The sequence below is a fragment of the Clytia hemisphaerica genome, unplaced genomic scaffold (assembly GCF_902728285.1).
Source record: "Clytia hemisphaerica strain Z4C2 unplaced genomic scaffold, Clytia hemisphaerica genome assembly, whole genome shotgun sequence".
NCBI classification, from domain to species: Eukaryota; Metazoa; Cnidaria; class Hydrozoa; order Leptothecata; family Clytiidae; genus Clytia; species Clytia hemisphaerica.
This window is the reverse complement of record NW_027103603.1, coordinates 177619-202653: the sequence shown is the minus strand read 5'-3', so window position 1 is coordinate 202653 and position 25035 is coordinate 177619. Positions and strand designations below refer to the sequence as shown.

Genomic DNA, 25035 nt, shown 5'->3' with positions numbered 1-25035 from the left:
CAGTAGGTAAGGGATGCGCCAACTATGGTACGCTAGTGTGGATTGACTTCACCTTCATTCACACATAAAGTCTTATCACGATGAATATACATACTAATTTTTATTTTGCCCTTCATATGTTAATTAATGTCACAAACCACAATGCTTTTGTTTCCTCGAAAAAGATTTTATCACAAGCTTAGAAACGACAAAATCTGAATTCCTAATGGTATCGGTGGTGAATGCGGAAAAGAAATTCACGAGTACATGCTGTGTGAGTATCTTCTTCTTTGAAATGGAGCTTATTTTTGGGGAACAAGTTAAAAAGATATGGGATTATACTCAATTACTCGAATTCATGATATTCATGATGTAATCTTTTATACGGAAGCACACAAAATAATCCGGAACTAGTGGCAAAATTTGCCACTAGTCTTTTGTTATTTTGCCACTAGTTCCGGGTAATCTCGGGTGCTTCCGTATAAAAGGTTACGTCATGAATATCATGAATAGAATTACTGTTACTGCTTCTACTACTTCCTACTAACTATATCATGAACTATGTGGACATTATTTCATTCATATTATGTCACACCACAATAGTTTAGTTTAAACCATATTTAAACTGAGACTGAGAAAAGAGCATCACAGTTCATTGTATACACAGTCGACGCTCCATTATCTCAAATACGCGTTATCTCGAACTTTCTCGAATTCATCTTATCCACCCCTTGAATTCTACAATCCACTAAAATGTAAAAAACATTTTCGCTATCTCGACTCTCATTATTTCGAAATTCTTTCAAGGAAAAAACAATTTTGAAAGAGCTCATTACCGTATCCGTAGAATGGTACTATCAATGATATCGTTGTTTATCTCCTTCTGTTAATTTCTGTACCCCGTTTTGGTTAATAAAAGGTGTAAAACATTTGTATTGGGTGATACTCTCTTTATCTCAAACTTTTCAGAATGCATATTCGTTATTTTTAACATCTGCCATCTCAACCTTTACTGTGAGCCCCTTGTAAGTTCGAAATAACGAGCAGCGGCTGTAAGAATCTTAAGAATTGCTTTTTTGATAAATTTTAATGATTTTCTCATTAAAGGTGAAGAAAGTGATTGCAAAGGGAAAGATGAGACGAAGGAAATTCCAAAAGATTCACTTGGCGAGGTAACTACATTTAAGTTTCTCTTTCTGTGTTTCTTCTTTTGTACATTTTAGGGAGTGGGCTCAAAGTATCTTCTAGAGGGGATGGTGGTTAACTCAAACAACAAAGAATTAGCATTGTATATTATTTTGATTTAGATCAGTCATCCAAATAATTGATATTGTGATTGTTTTGATTTAGATTAATCGTATACAAGCTTTGGCAGATGATATTGATAAGAAAGGATTGTGTAGGTTTCTTTAAGTTTATCAAACAGTTTAAGTACCATTAGAAATTTATTGAGTTTTAAGAAGTTCCAAGTACTTATGAAGAATTAAAGGACCACTTCAGATATTTCATTATCATAAAGCAAACTGAGCTTTCATCGAGGATAAGACTAACAAAGTTTGTCGAGGAAGGTTATGAGCTATGAAAGATATTTTTCAATCAATTGCAAAATTGTTGCGTGGCTACATGTATAGGTATAGGGTGTCCGAAAAAAAGGAAACGGAAAATGGTCAACAAAAATATCCTCATAATAAATCATATTATCGTTAATCGCATTGGCGTTCCACCGGGGCTGTGATATAGGGCTGTCTTAAAACATCAAATTTTTGTATAGCTTTATACGCATAGACATGTTTATAAACTTACATTGATTATACCCCATGAAATAATTCGTGAGGATTTTTTGCTTACCATTTCCTATTTCCTTTTTATATGGAATATATCATTGTGATGCTTCTTATACTTTAAAGTTGACAAAGATGAAGAAGACGACACTTACATCGACCAAAGCCAAATACTTGTAGATTCAAATGTCGAGGTAAATACATTTACGAAATTCTTACGTGGGAGCAAGGTCGAGAAAAGCATAAATTTTATCTAAAATGCAATGCAATGTTTTTTCTACTGGAATAAGGTAATATAAACAATTACAATCTGGGATTTTTGACTCAAAGATAGGATGGTACAATTAAGTTTCAACATTCTAATCCACCCTTTCTCAGAGATTTGAAATAGTATTTCCAGCAAATGTCACAACAGTTGAAGCTTCACTTTAAGAGTTGATTGTAGCTTCTTTGTAATCCCGTACTGTAATTCTCATTTTTTTATTTCAGACCCTCGAAGAAAGGTTTTGGAAAATTCACGATCACATAAAAAAGAAATCAAACAAAACAGGTATTTATCATGCGCCGCTTTTATGCTTTTTCTAAGACCTACTTTGGCCGGTTGAAAGACCATAACGAGGTATTCCATCGTTACGTGTGTGATATTTGAGAGAAATATGAACAGTTAATTTCCTAATTTAATTTGAACAAAATAATTTCAAAATATAGTTAGCTAATGCCATTTTTCATAAATTGCAGTTTTGGAAATTCGTTTCAAACTATCTATAAATTCAGATAAATTACCTAAACCTTTTCGGTTAATTTAAGTAATGATCATTGGCTACATCCTCTGAGCATTGATATGAGAATTTTCCTAGCAGCTAGATCAATAACCTGGAAAAATCTTAGAATTTTTTCTAAATATGCTGTTGATAAAGCTTGTACACGCTTTTTTATTATAAGAATATCTTCTATAAGAATATCAGGGTGAAAAATGGCCAAATCGTAAGAATACACTAAGAATACCCGCTTGGGTGAATTTCATAGCATTTTGGGAGCATTTTATAATAATACAATCAATTTGTATTTAGTTAACATAAAAAAAACTGCTTCATTTATTAGACTTGAATTCGAACTTTGAAGTAGAAATGTAATCTTGGCTCCAAATGTTCATTCAAAAATCCAAAACTCTCAAATTTATCATTTCTCTTGTTTATAAAAAGTCAAGTAAGAAAATAACAATACGTTAAGAATATTTCACCCTCAATTTTGGCAATTTCTTAAGAATACTTGACCCTCAGCAAAAAAAGACTATTCTTATAAAAAAAGCGTGTATAAAGTAGGTATTGATTAATTTTCCTCGTTTTAATTTAGATGATGATAAACACTTCAGCACATTCATCAAAATCCTCAAAAATCCTGAAAGCTTTAAAGCATTGAGAAGAATTGTTAGCAGAGCTTGTTTGACGCTCATTGATGAAAAAGAAGAGCTTGTCATGAAAAACATGCTTGATAAACTCAGCTTTAGTAACTTCCCGATACATGATGTTGTTTTGGAGGAGATCACTGCTCGGTTTCCAGGGGATACCAATGAGTTAGCGACAAAATTTCTTCTCCATTGTGTCATCGAGATCAGCAAATTCAAGGAGTTTAGTCATTTTGGTAGGTATTTATTTAGTCCACTGTAACTGAGTTACATTTTAAATAGCTGAGCAGAATAAACATGCCAAAATGGAATGTTACATGTTTTCCTTTGTATAAGAATCAGTAAATTTTTGCTCCCAAGCATGTAATTTTTGATTTAGGGAATGGCTTTAGAAAAGGGTTTTCACCTATAAAACTTTTAACTGAGTGACATCTTTCAGGGCCGGCGAAACCGGAGGGGCTAGGGGGGCTGTAGCCTCCCCACTTTTTTGCAAAAAAAAAAAAAAGAGAGAGAGAGAGAGAGAAAAAGAGAGGGTGAGAAAAAGAGAGGGTGAGAGAAAAAAGACCTGGCTACGTTCAACAATGAAGCCAAAACGGTTTAACAATCTTTCTTTGCTCCATATCCATAAAAATCTAACGGATAAATTTGATTTAGATGAAGTTGGTAGAGAGTTTGTGTCAACTCGAGAATATTGCTTTAATTACTTTGGACAATTTTAATTTTTAATACTGTATGCTTACTGTCTGTTAAAGCAATCTCAATCTCAATCTACTTTTACTTATGAATTTTGAACATGTAAAAGTCCGCTTTATTTACTTAAGGTTTCATTTTGTTATTATATATGTAGTAGTATATTCTTTGGTGATTATCAGTATAAAAAAACGCCTAACTTCTTTGATTTTTTCATTCCAATAACTTCACAAAAATTAAATTTAGACCACTTCTGGGCCAATGTAGAGTACCATAATTTCAAAAATTTTCCAGTTCGTCGGCCCCAACCATGGTGGGGCCACCTTAGTCATTATATCATTTAGCCCCCTCACTTTTAAAACCGATTCGCCGGCTCTGGTCTTTATGCTGTAAAAATCAACACTTCCCTGACCATTCATTCCCAATGTTTGAGGCTCTTGCCTCAAACCTCGCGTTCCACTAAAATTGACCAAGCATGTCTTTTATTCCCATCACAGTTCAATTTTTTGAGCCTGAGAGGATCTTGTTTCCTCGTCTCTAACCTAGGCTTTCTATTACATTTGGCAGTAGACCATCTAGAAACTAAATGAGAAGTGTAAGAAGTATAGTACGATTTAAATATATTTTTTAGGAATTGATGCAAATCAGAATGAGCCTTTGCCTGACGATCAAACTGAGTTAGTGGTAAGAATAATATAAACTCAAATCATTTAAAGTCTTTGTCGACAAGAAACTCTCATAAAAGACGGTCTATTATTCGATAATCTCCCGTATTCGATGAAAATCCAATTCATCCCCTTGTCCATCGAGTTAGAGAGCGTCAAATATGTTGTTTCCAGTCTTCTCATAGAAAGTGTTTTACATATCACTTAATTGGGATTAATTTTCGCGGGATTAGATCTCTCGGATTTAGGTGTCATCCGCGAAAATAAGTCCCATTGGAAATTTGTAAAGGTCTCATCCGCGAATTTTTTTAAAGTGGTCAAAAGACCACTCTTAACATGTTTACTGCCATCAAAGAAGCGCTAATAATGCGTATTTCACAACTAACATGTACAGTTTTGAAGAAAATAGCAAAAAACAAAATTGTAAAAGTATTATCTCCCAATACAGTCACCCGCGAAATTTATCCCCGCGAAAATTAACAACATTAAAATAGTAGCCTTTATTCTCAATTATAGTTTGCAACTAGTCCATTTTATAGTGAACAAAAACTCATGCCCAACTTTTGACCACAACTAATTTTCGCGCTAACTTGTTCCTGTATACACGTACTCTCCCATATCTAATAAGCGTCCCCCGCTATTTAACTTTTTGAGAATAATTCTTATTCCAACGCCCCACTTATAAATTTTTGAAAAAATTGCTTTTGAAAATCCCTTCAATTTTTTGCCCAAAATTCTTCCGTATTTGTCTCCTTTACGAAGATTTTCCTCCCACGACATTTTATTCCAACCTCCATCCTAGTGATATTTTTTCCACTCACCCCGCGCTTATTCAAAACCCTCTCCCCTTTCAGGCACAACGCGCCGGGTACGGCAGGTACGGCGGCTGCCGTATCAGATTTTTTCAAAAAACCCTGAAATTCCTCTTTTCGTCGGTAAAATCGCTTAATTTTCTTCATTCCCCGTACGTACCAGATTCAAAATACTTCCGTCGTGCCTGCCTTTATTAGGTATCAGAGAGTAGAGTTTCGAACAAAAACGCTACCAGTCTGTCATACCTACCCTTTCTAAAAATCACTTTATTCTCTTCAACAGGAATGTACTATTGATATTGAGTTGCCCAACAGTTTCGAACAAGAAGGAGCCTTTCAGCCAGGTAATGTTTTTATTTTTTTATGCAAAACTTTTCCGTCTTTTCAAGGAATATGACTTTGTAAACATGATGTTATACCTTCTTATCGACAAATGGGTGAAAAGGTGTGTTTCTTTCACCTTTGGGATCTTTGGAATTAATCTTGCGTCTAATTTTTGTGTTTTTGTGCATTGTCAATGTTGACGAACTAATTGATCGACCTATCTATCCAATTGTACTATTGCCCTTGTTGTTTTAGACAACCCAGGATCGATTCAAAAAGACCATAATGATCATGGCCAGTCTCTACACAACGGGGATATCAATGTTTCTGAGAATAATGTAAGTATTTAGTAAGCATTCAAACAATAAGAATCGTTTTCTATTCATAAAATATATAAAGATTACCATACTTTTTTAGAATATAATTATTTTAAAATTTAGACGATTACATTGGAGAGAAACTTCAAGTTAGGTAGGTTTCTCTCCGACAGACAGCGGTATTCTTCAAAGGATTGAAAGCGGACCCCTGTTAAATTAGCTTACATATTTTTATAACAAAAGGTTTATCGTGATTTTCTTTATTTTATCAACAGGTTAAATGTCATGTCTGTAATATGACAACAAGAAAAACGCATTTTTGCCACTGGAAGCAATGTCCTTCATACAAACGTGGTCAGGAGTTTTGCAGTGATTGTCTTGATGATCATGTTTGCCCTAAACCAGATGACTCGGTAAGGTTTTACCTCAATCAAAAGTTATGAATTAAACGTTAGTTGTAATATTTTGAGAAAACCTTGAAAGCCGGCGGGTGGGCGTGGTTATTTATTGAAGAGTTATGAATTTAACAATTTTTTTTCGATTTCAGATGGAAGCACAGACAAGAACTTTAAACCAAGGTATGCTACAAGTTTGCTTTAAATCAAGTGTAAGGTGATTTTTATTTTTATTTTACAATTAATTTATAGTGTGGTCCGTCAATAATGAACATTTCAAGTAAAAATTGATTTTCTGATTTTTAGGAACTAGAAGTTCACATGTTTCAGACGAATCAAAACGACCAGTAAGTACTTAACTACTTCTCGTGATAAGTTGTATGCACGTTTGAAAAAAATTCATTGTACAGCTTCCGGTTAAATTTTTTCGTGGATTGCACTAGTCTGAATCGCAGACCTCTACAAAACCACAGCTAGTATAGGTCTGCTTAATGATCTACCAACCGCTTTCCGGTTCGCAAAGAAAATCTTGGCGAGTAATTTGATTGACATTGATGTGCGCGCAAAAACGATCGTTTCGAACGTTTTCAATGGAATGTTTACATTTGAAATTCAAATCCCAGACCAGAAAAACAAAACAGAAAAAAGATAAAAAAACCATCTGATGCGCGCATTATGTACAGTCTGCAGATTTATTTTTGACTTTTGCTTTTACTCAACTTCAGTGGCTTCAAATTATTCATAGGCCCAATTGTAGACCCCCAGATATTCACCCAATGAACAAGTGTGCCAAATTTCAACCAAATCCGACCATTTTGAAGGCCTGTAGGCTGCTCCAAAGCTTTAGCCTCGTTTTGGCAAAAAACTCGTCCCCAGGCCCCAAAAATTAAAATTTCTGAAAAAAGTAAAAAGCTCCCCCAGATATTCACCCAAGGAACAAGTGTGCAAAATTTCAGCCAAATCGAACAATTTTTGACGTCTCCAGGCTGCCCCAGAGTTATAACCTCGTTTTGGCGAAAAACTCGTCCCCAGGCCCCAAAAATCAAAATTTTCAAAAAATGAAAAAAAGCACCCCCAGATATTCACCCAAGGAACAAGTGTGCATAATTTCAGCCAAATCAAACAATTTTTGAAGTCTCCAGGCTGCCCCAAAGTTTTAGCCTCGTTTTGGCGAAAAACTCGTCCCCAGGCCCCAAAAATCAAAATTTTCGAAAAATGAAAAAACCACCCCCAGATATTCACCCAAGGAACAAGTGTGCAAAATTTCAGCCAAATCGAACAATTTTTGAAGTCTCCAGGCTGCCCCAAAGTTTTGGGACATACACACAGACACACACACAGACACACATTCTCAGATTCTAACTCAACTGAAGTTGAGAATAAGATATCTGATAAGATAACTTTTCCATCAGCTCTTCGGTCGAAGCTCAAAAAATACAAATATGAACACAAAAGTGAAAGAAAACAACCAGAAACACTCCAATCTCTTCAAAGAATTGAAGCTAAGTGCCTGAAAAGATACAAAGGCCGCACAGTATTAAAAAGAGAAATGCCAAAGCTGAAGAAAAGTTCTTTGTTTGTTTTAACATTTAATGGCCCTTGTTGAAGGAACAACAACACTCCCTTTTGTAGAATCATAAAGAAGTAATGTCAGAAATATTCAATATGACCCCCAAAATGTAATGTATATACATAACTAGAATACCTTGAAATAATCTGCAACATATCTGTAGAACTGACAAAACAATTATCTGGAGCCAAAGTGATCAACGAATCCAGTGTGGTAAAAAATTATACACTCATGCAAGTCCAAATTAAAGCATCAAAATGTAGTTTTATGAAGCAAAATTTTGTTGGTGCACACAGAAGATACATCAGGGCACTTAAATTCAATAAATCTAATTTCTCATATTTTACAAAATCTCCACATTAAACAAGAAAGGAGGAAGAAAAACAAGCAAACTTCCTTCCGCCTACTTTTTTTTCAAAATCCAACTATATTTTCCAATCTATGATTTGGTACCTCACATAAAATTTAAACATTACGTAATGTTATATTTGTAGACACTCGCCAGCTAAAAATGTCTTTAGCCGTATATCCGGCTAAAGGCGGCAAATCTCTGGACAAAGGAAATATAGCTTATTAAGCATCCTCTATAAGGAGCACGAATCCGTTAGTGGATGCCAGCAGCCTAGGATTGCACTTGATGGAAGCTGCCTGTGGCGCGAAGTGAGGTCGCTTTTAGAGAGAATGCAAAGAAGAAAACCTTTCATTCTCTTTATTACCTTTATGGCTAAACAGAGGAACTTTATGATGCTTTCGGTTAGAGAATACCCATGGATCACCACTACGTCTACCATTCGAAGCTGTCCGTTTAAGATTTTACCTTAATATTTTACTATTTCATCGTTGGAACTACTTGAAGCATTGGGAGGGATTTTTCACATTTTTAAGCTACGGAATCGCATAATGGATCGCCTCTTCAAACTCGAGTGTTTTCTTCTATAATGGCAGAAATTACGTGACCTATACAATTTTACGTATTATAAAATGTTGGGTGCTTTTTCGCATATTATATCGTCATCTGATGGTGATCGTCTCGACAGCGGTACATGAATAAAAGTATAAAACAATTGTAAACTTACTGTCTAGAGGTCTTACAGAGAACCTGAGCTGACCTTTAAAAGCCTTTTCTACTTGACAGAGCCCTCCTTCCGCCCGCAGAACCACCAAAACATTCACCTGATAAAAAGGACGAGAATGAGTAGAAACTAATTTTCACTCGACTGAATAATAATAGTAATTATATGCTTAAATCGCCACCATAATTTTCTTTTTTTAGATTTCTTTCGATGAGTTAAAGCAAGCGATGGAGACTAAAAATATGGAAGCTGCAAGTCTGGTATTAATTTCTTCATTATATTGACCCTTAGAAACCTTCACGGAAAAATGGTCTTTGGGATACATCCAGGAACTAGCCTCTTACACACAAAATAAATTATCAATGATAATCTTAAAATGCTTCAATCTTTTTTTCATTAAGTACACCAGAGTACACAAAAGAAGGGCCCATCGTAATTATAACCATTTTTCTTTGCTTCAAATTAAAGCTCTTCAGTCAATGGAAAAAAGAAACAAAAGGACAGCAACAACATGAGGCAGCTGGGAAAATTGAAATAGGCAAAAAAGGAGCCACGACAAGCGACAGGAAGAGATGGCCATGTCCTGAATGTGGGAATACGCCCATTAATCTCGCCAGACATCTATCTACTGTCCACAAAGATTTAGGCTGGACAAATAAAAAAGCTGACAGGTATTTTATCCATTAAAAATTCCTGACAATATGTAGTTTCTTGAGTTTTTTGCTACCAACCTGCTCGACTTCAACGACATAGATATGAAGAGAGGCTGTTTCAATTCAAGGTCTCTTTTTCAACCTGTGGAAATATTTGACATGTTTCCAAAATAAGACAGCTTCAAGAAATTGTTCTGGCAGGGCTCTTTTCGTAATTTTAACACTTTTTCAAAAATTTTGGCGTTTTAACTCCAGGGTCCGAAAATTGAGCAAATTGAGCAAGTATTTCCTTATAACACCCCTGTGCCACAGACCCGGTAGACTCAGCCCCTCTGGAAAAAATGGCTAAAAATTTCAACCTCACTGGGAAGTTAGGATATGACTTTATCCCCATTAAAAACTGAATGGAAAAATAATGGACTAGAATTTCTGCGCTGGAAATATATTTTATTTCTCTATTAGTAGGACTTCGATAGAATTTTCACCCCCACTGAGGGAAAAAGCTCCAACGGGGCACTGATACAGGGGTGTGTTAAATCATTATTAGACCGGACCCATTTTAATCTCAAGTGATACGTCCCCATTGGTCGTCGAGATCGGTCTCCTGCGGGTCAGAGATATCACACTCACTATTTAATACTACCTTTTACGTTGCAGGTATAAAAGAGAGAACAACATGCGGAAGGTCAGGAAGGATAAATTGCCAACAACAACTCGGAGGGTAGTTAGGCATATTTGCCCACTTTGCGACAAGCCAGTCGATCGCATTCACGACCACCTTAAAAAATCCCCACACTGGATAGAGGACGAGAATGAATATAGAGCTCTTTTAAAGAAGAAAGTGCTATACGAGCCAGGAATTCCAGTGAAACCATTATTAAAATCTAATATTGTTCAGGAAATTATGGCATCAACAAAAATATCACATTCAATTCCTTTAAAAACCAATGACATTCAAGAATCAATTCCTTCAACCAATGACATTCAAGAATCAATTCCTTTAACCAATGACATTCAAGAATCAATTCCTTCAACCAATGACATTCAAGAATCAATTCCTTACAATGACATTCAAGAGCCAGATCCAGCCGAACCAGCCGAAGACTTTGAAACGTGCTTAGGAAAGTATGAAAAGTACTTGTTAAGCATTTCTGGTGGGAGAAAGTCAGTTAAAAATGCTTTTGACGAGAAATCCCAAATAAGGACATTGGCTAAACTTTGTTCGAATGGTGAACCACTCAGCTATCGCAATGTACTCAATTTAAAGCTGGTGCAAGACGAGTACGTCTTCAAATACTCTAAAGAGAAGAAGCATACACCAGGAACAATCAAATCATACTTGCTATCTCTCACACACTTTATGAATTTCCTGAAACGTTCCATTGAACGACCAGACGCTGACAACATCGTTGTTGTTGATACCGATAAATTCCCAACTGAGAAGCTGCTTGTTTTGGAATCAGAAGTCAGCAAATGGAGAGAGTCACTTAGCTAAGCGAATCAACGACAAATTGAGGTATACTTTTGTTTTCTGAAATTATTGTTCTTCGGTTAAAACTGTTGTCACTTTAGAATCTTTTCTCATAAAACTTTTGCGTATAAACTCCGTCTGAAGTGTAATTATACAGTATTCGTGAAAATAGCTATCTCAACCCACGACTCTTTAATACTTTTTTAAACGCAAGACCTTTTTGAAACCCGAGTCCAATACTTAGGTTTGATCATGAAAATAATGGCTCAACAAGCCTTACGCACAGGAAAAATTCAAATTCCTAGTTGGTGAAACGATAAATTTCGAAAACGGTAGCAGTTTTTCGGATTTTCATTAAATAAAGTGTCTGTGTAATCCAGATGGTAAAAGTTAAATTTCCCACTTAAATTTCCATGTCATTAAGGAGTTTACCATGTTAAATTTAATCACTAAGTCTTTTCTCATAAACTTTTGCGTTTAAATTCTGTCCAAAATGTAATTATACATTATGTATTCGTCCACAAAATCAAATCTCACATACTTTATCGGGGAAATAATGTCGGAATTTTATTTAGTCGGGGTTTTTTTTCGTCGGAGAAAAATTTCGTCCCTTAGAGGCCGGACCAAAATTTCAAATTCGTCACTTTTCCTCGACCAAATTTACTATGTAGTCACTTCCACCCGACTAAATTGTCCAAATGAATTGGTTTTCTTCACTAGGCCGAAAAAAGATCTTGGTGTATAAATACTTGGATTTAATTTTTGGTTGGAATACAAAAACTTTGGGTAAAAGTTTCGGTCGGGGATAAAAAAATCGGGTAAAAGTTTTGGTCGGGTGATAACATATCGGGGAAAAAATTCGTCCGGGGAAAATTTCGTCACCCCTTTAAATTTTCGTCACTTTCCACTAACATTTTTTTCCCCGATAAGGTAGCAAATCGGACCCTTTTCCCATCTAGTTATTTCTTTTACCTGGTTATTTATGGTAATCGCCAGGCTGGAAATATTTTTATAGATTTATGTCAGAAAATTTTACGTCCAGAAAATTTCTCGAATCAGGCAATTCGTGGAATTGTGCATGTTTTGATAGCCCTTAATTTTGCGAATCATAAAGATTAAATTATTTCGCGGGAATTAATCTTTGCGAAATTGCATTTTCAAGGACAAAAATGCTGCAAAAATAGGCTAAAATCCTTTTTTTCATAATCATTTTATATAGAAAATACAAAGAAAAATAAAAAGCTGGTTTTTCATGGGAATTAATTTTCGCAAATCAGCCAAAAAAGTTTTTTCGTGACCATTAATTTCGTGAATTGAGGAGTCATTCACGAAATTCGCGACATTTTTTGCTCGTGAAATTTTCTGACATTAAAGTACCAAAAGATATCAATAGAGAGAATTTAAATGTATTCGCTTATTTAGGAGCATTAGCTCGATAGCTCTCATTAGTTCTGTCATGTACTTGCACTATTTTGAGAATCTCGGCACTTTTGTGCAGCTCCAAACCCACTGTTGTGACAAAATTCTCTTCGAAAAAGAAGAGAAAAATATCAAAATATCCGTTTTCGGATATTTTCTTTGTGATTCTAAAAACTGCTATTTATAGATATGTCAAATATATCCGAAAATAGATATTTTAGCAATTACAAACTTTAGAAAACCGTAACTATACCGTAAATATTATAATTTTTACATCACTACATGAAGAATTTCATGCTCATTCTTGTGGTATAATTTTTATTACAAACCTAAATTTTTACGGAAGATATTCAGCAAAATAACTGCTTTTTGCGCGATTTTTCGATTTTAAGATACTGTACATTTCGCGACGTTAAAATTCCTACAAGATAGTGATGTGACAATTTGCCTTACCTGAGGAAAAATTTCCACGTTGTAAATTTCAAGATGGCAAAATCTTCACCCCGGGATTTTCATCTTTTACCATCTAGGAATTTGAATTATGATATGAATAATGTATACTTATTCCCTTTATATTAAAAAATTATTAAGAAGTTACCTTCCTAGATTTTCAAAAACAAAATTTCTACCGAGTTAAAAAAACCGAGTTAAGAAAAAACCGAGTTATCCCGAGTTGTGACGTCATTTTTGGAATTTAGTGACGTCATTTTTCATTTTTTAACTCGGGAATTTTTGCTTTCTTTAACTTTCCGAGTTATTTTCCATTTTTTAACTCGGGAATTTTTGCTTCCTTTAACTTTCCGAGTTATTTTTCATTTTTTAACTCGGGATTTTTTTTCTTCCTTTAGCTTTCCGAGTTATTTTTGAATTTTTAACTCGGGAATTTTTGCTTCCTTTAGCTTTCCGAGTTATTTTCCATTTTTTTAACTCGGGAATTTTTGGTTCCTTTAGCTTTCCGAGTTATTTTTCTTCATAAAAAAACACCAGCTTTAATCTATTGATCGAAACCACAAGTAATAGAAGAAGAATTTTGTGAATGAGTTCTATGGAGGGGGGTACTAAGGCAAGTACGGGTATGTGCCGCCCTTAAGGGTGCCTTTTTTGGACCTTCGAAGGGTCGTAAAAATCACAAAATTTAAGTTCAGTCCCCCTAAGGCTTGTAAAAACAGCCAAAAGTTCCAATAAGGGTCACAAAATCCCGAAAAATCAGTTTTTTCCTCGATTTTTGCGGCACATACCCGTTAGCTTGCAACTCTAGTACCCCCGGGCTTCTATGGAGCCGAACGGGTCTTACACGATCCCTCCGTTGTTTTTCAATAACACAGAGATGTGCCAATCCAAGGGTGACTTTTCTGCTTCTACTAAATAAAGCTTTTTTCACATGCACGTAAAATTTTACTTAAGACCTTACGAAAATTTGGTGTTCATTCATTGAAGCGCATTTTAGCTGTAAAGACTGCCAGTCTTTATGATTGATTCAAGAATCGTTGCTGATTCATTCAAAATTTTTACAGCGAAGGGGGAAGGACTTTTTTTGAGAATCTTGTCATGTCACTTACAGTATTCTTTTATGAAATAGGGAGGAAATATTAATTTTGAAATAGCTTTATCACATCACTTACCTGCTGTATTTTTTTAGATTTACACAGCATTTATGCTGTAAGATTTTTGAAGGGCTTATACTTTGTTTATCTAGCAGGCTTTAACTTTAGTTCTTGTTTTTCAATTATTCCAAAGAGATAGAAAATACAAAATATTTTCTATCTCTTTGATTATTCACTTGTTTGTTGATTATTCATTTTATTCAAAGCAGGTTAAGGTTTTTCAGTTGGTAATGGATGGTTATGTCTTTGATTTTGGTTGGTATGGGATCAATAGATTAAAGCTGGTGTTTTTTTTAAGAAGAAAAAAAACTCGGAAAGCTATAAGGGAAGCAAAAATTCCCGAGTTAAAATTTCAAAAATAACTCGGAAAGTTAAAGAAAGCAAAAATTCCCGAGTTAAAAAATGGAAAATAACTCGGAAAGTTAAAGGAAGCAAAAATTCCCGAGTTAAAAAATGAAAAATGACGTCACTAAATTACAAAAATGACGTCATAACTCGGTTTTTTCTTAACTCGGTTTTTTTAACTCGGAAAAAATAACTCGGGAATTCCGGGCCTCAAATCCGACCCTTACTATAAGTATAGCGCTATTGCCTTTAAGTGGATAGCAAAATTCGCCAAAATTTCCGAAATTAGCAAATCGCTAGGCTGCACACATCCCCTCTGATAAATTTTGATATAGGGGATGCGAATCAGGCTCACAAAACCGTTCCGAACTTAGCAAAAAATCTGCTAACCAAAAAAAGAATTGAATGATAGAGAACTTTGATTGACAGTTTGTCGTCTTTTGTTATCTCAAAGACTTATAACCAAACCTTTATAACCTTTGGTTATAAGTCTTTGGTTATCTTGAGAGTTTAATTTGCTAATTCAATTAATTTCGATAAACAAAAAGAAATAGAGGCGAAAGAGAGATTTCTAGCCATATGTTCTTTTTATTTGAATCTTTATTTGATTTCTATTTACGTCATCAAATAACTCAAACAATACACATCGAGTTTATTGAAAAATACAAGTCGCCAAAATTCTGCAAAATACATAGCTATTCGGTAATTTTCTCGGAAGCGATATCAGAGCCCGATTCGCATCCCCTATTTCAAAACTAATTTGGGGATGCATGCAGCCTAGCAAATCGCCAAATTAAATCCCCGCCAAATTTAACAAAAAGGTAAAAGATCACAACCTTTTAGTATATTTTTAAGTATTTTTCACCCATTTCAGTGTGACAAAATTTTCAATTCGCCAAATTAAATCCCCGCCAAAAAGGGTAGATTTACAATATCTGCACATATAGTAGATTTACGGATTCTAATATCTACACACATATGGTAGATTTACGATTTTTACATATCTACACATATGGTAGAAATAAGTGTAAGGATGTGTTGCAACAATTAAATCCACGCCAAAATTTATCCACTTAAGGTAATCTGCACAATTTTTTCAATATGTTTCGAAAATTGGACGAGATGAATGGTCTTTACATCCTGTTTCCCAGTGCTAAAAGCCTATTTTACTTAAGTTCTCCAGCCAAGATAGCTTTGTGGTGATAAATTCTAAAAAGACTTAGAATAAAAAAAACTTCAAAAACCAAAAATAGACCAGCGGCCGAGGTAGTGAATTGTGCCCCTTAGATCAGGGCAAATCTTTGATATTATACTCCTGATAGGGAGTAGAATAGACTAGCAAACTAGTCTGTAAATTAATCATGTCAGAGGGCGGGAACATAAAGGCGGCGGGCGTTTGCTAGAATGGGAGCTGCGTAGGAGAGCGAGCAAAAGTTGGTGAGAGCCCTCGCCGCCGACAAAATTTCTTCCTACGCTTACCTAACTCCTACGCTCACTTTTCCCGCGTGATACCGTTCCAGCCCGACTGGCGTGCCAGTCTAGGAGTAGAATTGACAAAAAGAATTTGCCCTTAGAATCTCCTGCAGATTGAATCGATTTTTAGTTAATCGGTAGAACTTATCAAGGGTCCCTTTACTAACGGTTGTTTTTTTAGGTCTGAAAATCAAATATCTGATGAAAATGGGCTTATTTGTTAAGTTTCGATAATTCATAAAATAATGTTGCTGTAACTTCGACTAAAGTAAGGCTTACCTCAAGCTCAAAAAGGAACTGCTGTTGAATTTGATTAGTTGTGTTAACTTCATCTTGACACTGAGAGTGAGAAATATTATGATGACGTCTGGGGTATTAGTGAGGTCTGTTAGCACAAAAATACTTCTTCAGATGGTGATAAAAGCATGAAATTTGGCACAGATGATCCTTAGAGGTTCTAAAACTTTATTTCAAACAGTAACACCGAACGAAATTTTGCCACCTGGCCACCTGCCAGATGACGTCATCAGGTGGCTGGGCAAAAAAATATTTTTTGAAAATATTCAAAATCTGATGGTTCCAGCAGAAAGAGCATGAAATGCTGATGAAAATCGAGGTATAAAAGATGCCTTGAAAATCTTCCTATCAAAAGTTATGAAGGGGGGGTTTCAGGGGGTACCCGATTCCGTAATTCCGCCAATTTTTTCTCCAATTTCCGTCAAACCGTCTTAAATTGAACCAAAATTCCGTCACCGAAAATTCCTTTGAAATTCAATATTTTTGTCGAAAATTCCGCAAATTTGGAATATCTTTTACCAATTCCGAAATTCCGCAATTTTTTTTGCTAAATTCCGTTTTTCCGCACTAAAATTGTCTAATTTTCCGTCTCCGTCAGAGAACCCAATTTCCGTAATTCCGTTTAAATTTTCGCCAAATTCCGCCACTCCGTCCGAAAAAAGGGCCGATTCCGCTCCTCCGTCAAACGTGAAACCCACAGATATCTGTAAAGCCCGAAGGGCTAGATTTGCAGCTTTGTTCAAAAAGTGAAGCTCATCTTTGGAAGGATTTCCTACCAGAGTCACGTGACTAAAATATGCAATTTCACCGGTTTGAGAGATGTGAAATAGCGTTTGCCGCCTATTTTTTTTGATATCGCGCTCCGAAAACAATCAAAATGCTAGATCCTATCCATCGGCACGAAATTTAAAAAGTCAAATTTTAGCTTCACTTTTTTTTGCTGGAGAAAGCTTAAAGTTGCAAATCTAGCCCTTCGGGCTTAGATATCTGTGGTGAAACCCCCCCCTATGAAGGATGAAAGTTTAGTGATGACGTCATCATAAGAAACATTTTTCGCTAGAGGATTTTCCAACCCCCCGGACCTTATTAGAACCCCCCCCCCGTTTATTAATCTCTAAGAATATTTTTAGCTGTCAAAGAGAAGGCCCCTTATTTTGCTTTAAATAACCTGATTTTAGCCTATTTTTACCTTATTTTTGGGTTTCAGAAGTACAATTTCCATCAAATTTTCGAACCCCCCCCCCCGTATATTTGGAACCCGGGGGGGGCACTTAGGCAAAAATAGGTACGGGGACGTGCCGCTGGTCAGGGTACCTTTTTCAGTGTTGCAGAATTACTGACAGGGTATCTAAAATTGCAAAATTCTGATCTGACAGGGGCGCAATTTCATGATGTGTGTCTGACAGGGTCTGTTTTTGCCGTTTTTGCATGTAGAGTTCTTTTGCAAATCGTTTTGACGCGGCGGTGAGCAGGCTCCTGCGAGGGGCAAACACCTTTTTGCAAATACTTATCGCACGGCCAACACAGGCACTTTGCTGCTGTTGTCTCGCACCACACCCCCGCCATTGCGCCCTCTTAAAGGGATCGAGGCTAATTTAGGCTAATTTCAAAGATACCTCTATTGAACTATTTAGAATAAATGTTCAGCTGAATAGTGGTACTAACAAAATTGTTTCCGGAAATTTTTTTTGAAAATTGTATTCTTTTCGAGTTCGAAATCGAAGACTTCTGAGTCTTGCAGGGATCGTGCATCTCCCACACAAAGCGCCAGTAATGCTAGAGCGGGAATCGGAATCTTATGTGATCCTACGGTAATCCTGGAAACGGATATCTGAAATTTATCTACGTTCATTATTACGTTTTTTGAAACTTTAGCGTTCTATTTGTTCTTGTACATCTATAATATTGTATGACTTTTCTAGCTTTGAAACACATTTTGTGGAAGTGCAGAGTGATGATTTTGAATAATATTAAAGATATGTTTACTTTGTAATTTCATAACTCTCGTCGTCGATTCTTTTGGTCGGTTTTCCAGGTATTGAGGTTTAATGAGCCCCCCCCCAGCGGTTTGCGTGATGGCGTGATTAGGGGTGCCGCTGGGGGGGCCTCTTTAATGTTTATGCAATGCTGTAGTTTTTTAGCCTGGAAATGTTGATATCACGTTATATTTTACGAAAAACGCGAAAAACGTGTATAAAGAGTAGATTTTTAACATAGAATCTGACAGGGTAAGTTTTCCAGGGTAGAATCTGACAGGGTATAGGTTTTTCACAGTAGAATCTGACAGGGTAGGTTTTTCATCAAATTTTTCTTCTGACAGGGTCTATTTTTCATCAAATTTCATTTCTGACAGGATCGACTTTTGAAACTCCAGCGGCACGTCCCCGTCGGTCGTCAAGGTCAGTGCCCCCCCCGGGATTTGGAACCTAAAGGCTAAAGGTAAAGAGTGGCATCTTGCAATCCGATTTCGAGCCCGTTTATTCCGTTTCCCCCACGTGTTTTGTTCCTCCATTTTAATTGGCTCTCATTTTATCGTCTGATGATTTGATTGGTCGAAAGAAAAGTCGCTGTATTTTGAATGGCCGCGGTAAATTCAGATAAAATTTCGACTGGTTCGCCATTTTTCTCAGCCAGAACGCTGCCAACGCCAACCAATTTTTCCTCGAAAACCCAAGTATTTTACAACAATATAAACCATCATCATGAATGTTAGAAGATCAAATGTGTCTCGAAGAGCAAACTCCAAGCAAAGCTCAACACAAGATGTATCAAATAGTAAAAACAGCTCAGTTACTAAGAGGTAAAAACCGTTGGTATTTCACTCCTACCTATTTTGTACCTCTTTTTGCCTTCTGCTTGAACAGCTCATCCAATTCGTTGAGTTCGATGCTTCGACATTTCCTTGAGGCTGTCGGAGTCAGCTTGCCTAAGGTTGAAATAGTGGGCAAGCAGAGGTTCATCAGGAACAGTTGTGAGGATGATGTCTAAGTGTTTTTTGAATACTTCTTTGGGGCAGTTTGTCAAATCTCTTATTGGTCTGGGAAGAGTGTTTAATAATCGAGGGCACGATTGGGAAAGACTTCCCCTCCAGATATTTTTGTGTTTAATATTGACAGCTATTAGATTAAAAATTCTCCCCAATCTCTGATTTATACTGTATGGCAGGAGGAAAAATGCCTCCTTTATTTTTGTCATAATCAAAATTCGGGACGTTGCCTTCAAAGACGTTCTAAGTATAAATTATTTGATACCGCTCTCTCCGTCTTTCAAGGCTATACTGTTTTACTGATTTGAGTAAAAACGAATTCTGAACTTCTTCCAGTTGCTGCACAAGACCACGTTTCCAGGGAGGCTAGAGTTGAAGTGCAGTAGTTCAAATGAGGGATGGCTAGGGCCGAGATCACAAATAACTTGTGTTCGCGTCATTTTTGGCTCTAAAATATGGGTCGGTCGGTCGGCAATAAAAATGTCGGAAAAATACACTCTGGCCGTAGACGTAGGCTTGTTCAGGCGGCAAGAATCAATGAAATATAAGCCTGAAGGGCTAGAAGTTAATCTCCTTGGTAGGATTTGAAGCCAACAAATCCTACCAAAGTTGCGCAGCCTTGAGCAGGAATTGCTAAATTTTGTAAACAAAGGAATTGCTAGATTCAATCTGTGGTAAAAAATGCGGTGCATTTTTTAAGGCTTCACTTTTTCTTGCCCGAGAAAGGTTAGAGATTGAATTCTAGCCCTTCAGGCTTTAAACTCAATGGGCAAAATCAGTTTGTAGCACTCTAAAACGCAAAAAATCTCTGAAAAATTGTGAGTAGAAATTGTTTTAAACGCTTGATGATTAAAAATTAACTAGCGCTAAATCTGCAAATTTTCTTTGGAAAATATCACCTAAAAATTCGACAGATTCCCTGACTTTCCGACTAAAAACAATCAGATTTTTCAGATCAAAAGTGAGTCGGTCGGACGACGCGAACACAAGTTATTTGTGATCTCGGCCTAGTGCTTTCCATAAAGTTAACATAGTTTCAATTTTTCTTGATTTGAATGTGCGGTATATCCATACACTTATGCTTTTGACTTATTTTGAATAATTTTGACAATTTTGTGTCTAGGGGAACTGTGGGTCTTTAACTTGGTCTTTACTTTCTATTAAGATTGTTTTGTCAGAGAAGTAGTATGAACTTTGTTTCAGGAAGTCATTTCCCATAAAGACAACGTGCTGAAATTTAAGACAATTTAGCTGCATGTTGTTGTCTGTCAATTTATAGACAATGATAAGATAATTTGTAGATGAAAAACCTCTGATTTGGACATTTCTTTATATCATTCTGCAAATAATGTGAAAATAGAATCTTGTTTAGTAACTTATTCTGACAAAAATGCCTAAAGTAAAGTGCAAAAAGCAGGTTGCCTTAGGCATGGTCATTTGATGTCAAAAAAGCTTATTAGGATGTAGATTTCAGAAATCACTGTAAATTGTTGTAGGAGGCTTAAAGGCGTATTTTTGCAAATGTGAAGTTTTAACCAGCGCTGTATCATTTAAATGTCTGTGTCAGATCAATTAGTAGATGGACAAAATCCTCTCATTTGAATGTTCCTTCCATCAATCAAGTGTTGTCTGCAAATAATTCCAAACATAATCGCACGATGGGTTATTTTTTCTTATTTGGCGCGCCCTCAAAGAGAGCAATTAATCGTTAATTGCATCCTTTAGAGAGCAATTAATCGTTAATCACACTCTCCGATGTTGCGCCGATGTTTACTAAATTGATTTTAATGTTTTTTCTTACATTTTTTTACATCGAACGTTTTAATTGCATTCGAAATTCATTTTGTGAGAAAGAAAATCTATAAACAACAATAAAAGAAAGACATAGAGAGAAGAGAAAAGTATAAAACTCGCAGTGTAATTTCTGTAATTTACTTTCCTATAACTGGGAAAAAGTAGTGAAAGCCATTGTGCGATTAGCTCGTAATCACATAATAACTCGTACAATTCGAAAATTGCACTCGTGATTTTTTTGTTTCGAATTTCAATTAATAACAAAAAAGTCACTCGTGCAATTATATTCGAATTGCACTCATTATTATGTGATTACATATACGAATCTCTAGTAACTCTCTGCAAGTCCATAAATAAAGCCTAAAAAACTTGGGTTTTTGGGCATGGCCATTTTTATACGTTAAAAGAGTGTATTAGGATGTATACTTCAGAAATCACTGTTAATAAGATTTTTAATAAGTCTTTTGTGAGAGATTTGAAAAAGCTGTTTTATGAGGTCATAATTGAAGACGTCGTAAATTTTATACTTAGAATATCTCAAAAAGTATAGTCAAAAGATTATGAAATTAGGAATGGTATTGGTGATCTCCAAGACTTTTAGGAGTAGGCTTTTGAGAATTGCCCTATTGGCACTGATTGTCATTATCAAGACGAAATACATTGGTTGCATTAAGAAACAGTTCATCGACAAAAAAGTTCCATCATAAATTCTACAAGCACAGACTGAATATCCAAACAATTTTGGAATTTAAAGCAAGTGAAGAAATCCAAACACAGATCCTGGACTTTTTTAGAAGGGCCAGTGGATTCCAACGATACAATCTTTGTTGCATTGTTGGTTTTTTTTTTACACATGATGAATAACAGAAATTTGTTTCTATTAAGGACCAAAAACATATATCATTTAAACTTCACAATTTTTTATACCTTAAGGGAAGAAATTTTCGCGGAATTTAATTTCGCGAATTTGGGCGTAATTCGCAAAATTAAATTCCGTGAAATACACCAAAATTGTTAAATCGCGAAATTAAATTCCGCGAAATTCAGTTTTTTATTTCTTCTTCTTTTATTTTATTGTTTTTGACCAGGTATTACCAAAAAAGATGGACACAATTGATTTTTAAGCATTATAACGTGTATTTTTTATCAAATATGAACAAATATAAAAACAACTCCGTGATGCTTAAAAGTTAATCTAAGTTGATAAATTCTTCTCAATCGCGAAATTAAATTTCCGCGAAATTTGCCATTTTGAAACTCTGATTCGCGAAATTAAATTCCGCGAAAATTTCTTCCTCGCAAAAATTTCTTCCCTTAAGGTAACCTGTGAAGAAGGTAATATGTGTTGGCTCAAACTTTACCTTTATTAAACTTTGAAATATTATTCAAACAATTTTATCTTTATATTTTTAGGTTAATGAAAGAACTCTCAGACATAATGGTGAGTACAAGTTACAAGTTCCAATATTTTATTTTACAAAAGTGAGTTTCCTCAGAATCAAACAATCTGCAGAGTTTATTTTTTCTACTTGTTGAAGAAAGTAGGGAAGTATTAAGTTCTAATATTTTTTCTTACTTAGATGGCAAATGATAGCAATGTTACAGCTTTTCCAATGGAAGATGATACATTTAAATGGACTGGTAAAATCAAAGGCCCTGAAGGTTCGGTGAGTGATATCTTAACCATTTTCTCATTTTTTATTACCATACTAACTGAAAAAAGATGTCTCTTTGGGAAAAGTCACCTTGATAAACTAATCATTTATCCTTAAATGTAAATATTTCAGTAAGTACTGCAGTACTTAATGGTTTTAAGGTTCTTGGACAGACTTGGGATGTCTTATCAGACATAGTGCAGTCTCTTTCAGATTCAAGTATATTCACCACTGATCTTAGATTTATCTACAGTACAGGCTCTTTAAAGGGACATAAAAGTAGTAAAATGTAAACATTGCGCGAACCACGTGTCATTAAAGAGAACAATTAAAATCACGTGTCCAAAACAAACTTGAAACAATTGAAACAATCAAAATCAGCCATATTTGTTTTGATTTTTTATTTAGACATGTGACATTTGTTTTGATTTTGTTTCCCGCTGCATACGGTTTATTTACAAATTTCGTCAGTACTTTTATGTCCCTTTAACTCGAAACTTGAATGTCTCCTTAATTCAAACAAGTTTTCTTGTTCCTTCAGTTAATGCCTTATAAATCTTACTCCAAAACTCGAAGTTTCCTTAACAAATTCGTGTTCCCCGTATGGGTTCGAGTTATGTAGATTGACACTATATTAAGGTTTATCTATTAAATCCTAGGTGTACAGCGGAAAAGCATACAAGATGAGTTTAAAATTTCCAGCAACTTATCCATACGAAGCACCAACCATCACATTTGCCACTCCTTGTTTTCATCCGAACGTTGATATGGCTGGAAATATTTGTCTAGATACCCTCAAGGTACGAATCTTATTGGTCAAGGTAGGGGTATATGGGGACGATAGAGTGTTTTTACCTACTGCTAAAAACTGTCATTTGGAAAATGATCGGTTTAAGAAAAAAATAGGGGAGATCAGGGAATTTTCTTTCTTATTGTTTTAACTGAGAAAACTCAGGCCCCACGAAATGTCTTGAATGTCCATATGGAGCTCAAAAGCTTAACAAATTTACGAGCATTATTCTTATTTTTCTATTGTTCTAAACAATAGGCCTATTGTTCTAACTCTGAAATCTCACCCTGATATTCTTATAGAAGTTACTCTTATTAAAAAAAGCGTGTACACCTATCAACCCTTAACGACATGGTCGGCTTTTTAGAAGGCTGGTAATGAATAAATAATTATTTGTTCTTGGTGCATAATAGGATGCACTCCCCTGAGCATAGGCCCCCCCCCTAAACAAATTTTGCTTGACTGGGGCTGTATTTTTTTTTAATGCTGGAAGCTAGCATGCTACAATCATCTGCATAATATTGTGAGACTGACACCTCCCCCCACTCCCCCAAGTCAATGTTGTTTGAATTCGAGAAGCGTTGATGGTCAAATTTCCTCCGATATCCACAACATTGATTTGGGGGAGCGGGGGACCCTGAATTAACTGGAAAGTCTCATAATTTTCACAGATGATTGTCTGAATTTGGAAAAAAAAAATTGAAAGGGGTTTCCCTGTATCTTACATCATATTTTTGAAAAAAATTGAAGCTCCCAGTTGCTAAGCCCACCAAAACATATCCGACGGCCATGTGCAAGCGTTTGAGTAGTTTCAGAGTATACCAATTAGTTCACCATGTGTTTTGGGTTGTTTTGAGTTATAGCAAAGAATAAAATGATGTCAGAAGCGCGGGAAATACGAAAATTCGCGCCGAATTCGCCACGTGCAGGGGTAATCAGGCCTTGTATGAATTTCTCTCCCATAAAGAAGGTAATTTGACCATGGAATATGGTCCAAGTATAAAAGAAGACAACAAATTAGACCATGCCTATTTGCATTTATAAAGCAGTCACATCTACTATTTACAGGTGTGTACATAAATAAAAAATACTTTCTATCAATATCAAGAAATAAACATATAAACAATAAGAAGCTTAAGTAAAATTTCTAAACACAAGAATGTTTCCGTTGAACTTTGGAACACCTTAAAGTCTTGACCTGTGTATTGTTTACTGCCTTTCAGAATGAATGGAAAGGGAAAGAAGACCAGTACCGAAGCAGCGGCCCGCCCGCTAAGCTCATTGCAACCGCGACAGCTGCGCACGCATACCTGATAACCTACAGCCAGGCCGACCTAACCAGGTTCCCTGACCGAGAAGACTTTGCACGACTGGTCGTGCAAAGTCTACTCAATGACACTTTGAAAATCTTAATTCTAAAAGCCGACAGTATTTTTTCATGATATCCCTGATTCTAATATCACAGTCTAAAGAATGTTTTCCAGCTTCTCTGGCTACTTTGCAGTCCAAAGTCTACATTAATCCACAATTAACCTGA

The 25035-nt window shown here is 35.7% G+C and overlaps 2 protein-coding genes across 2 annotated transcripts; both read left to right on the top strand.

The window, feature by feature from the left end:
* The first annotated feature begins 172 nt into the window (after positions 1-172).
* On the top strand, positions 173-22695 carry LOC136802046 (uncharacterized). Its single transcript, XM_067058753.1, has 17 exons — positions 173-253; positions 1087-1151; positions 1330-1378; positions 1887-1954; positions 2250-2310; positions 3114-3401; positions 4487-4539; positions 5616-5676; positions 5912-5994; positions 6249-6386; positions 6521-6551; positions 6675-6715; positions 9212-9271; positions 9480-9682; positions 10322-11180; positions 22467-22494; positions 22634-22695. Exons 1-15 carry the CDS (start codon positions 247-249, stop codon positions 11157-11159), a joined length of 2046 nt encoding a protein of 681 aa, XP_066914854.1. The 5' UTR covers positions 173-246; the 3' UTR covers positions 11160-11180; positions 22467-22494; positions 22634-22695.
* On the top strand, positions 18976-25035 carry LOC136802106 (ubiquitin-conjugating enzyme E2 C-like). Its single transcript, XM_067058823.1, has 5 exons — positions 18976-19073; positions 22467-22494; positions 22634-22720; positions 23368-23508; positions 24964-25035. Exons 1-5 carry the CDS (start codon positions 18976-18978, stop codon positions 25033-25035), a joined length of 426 nt encoding a protein of 141 aa, XP_066914924.1.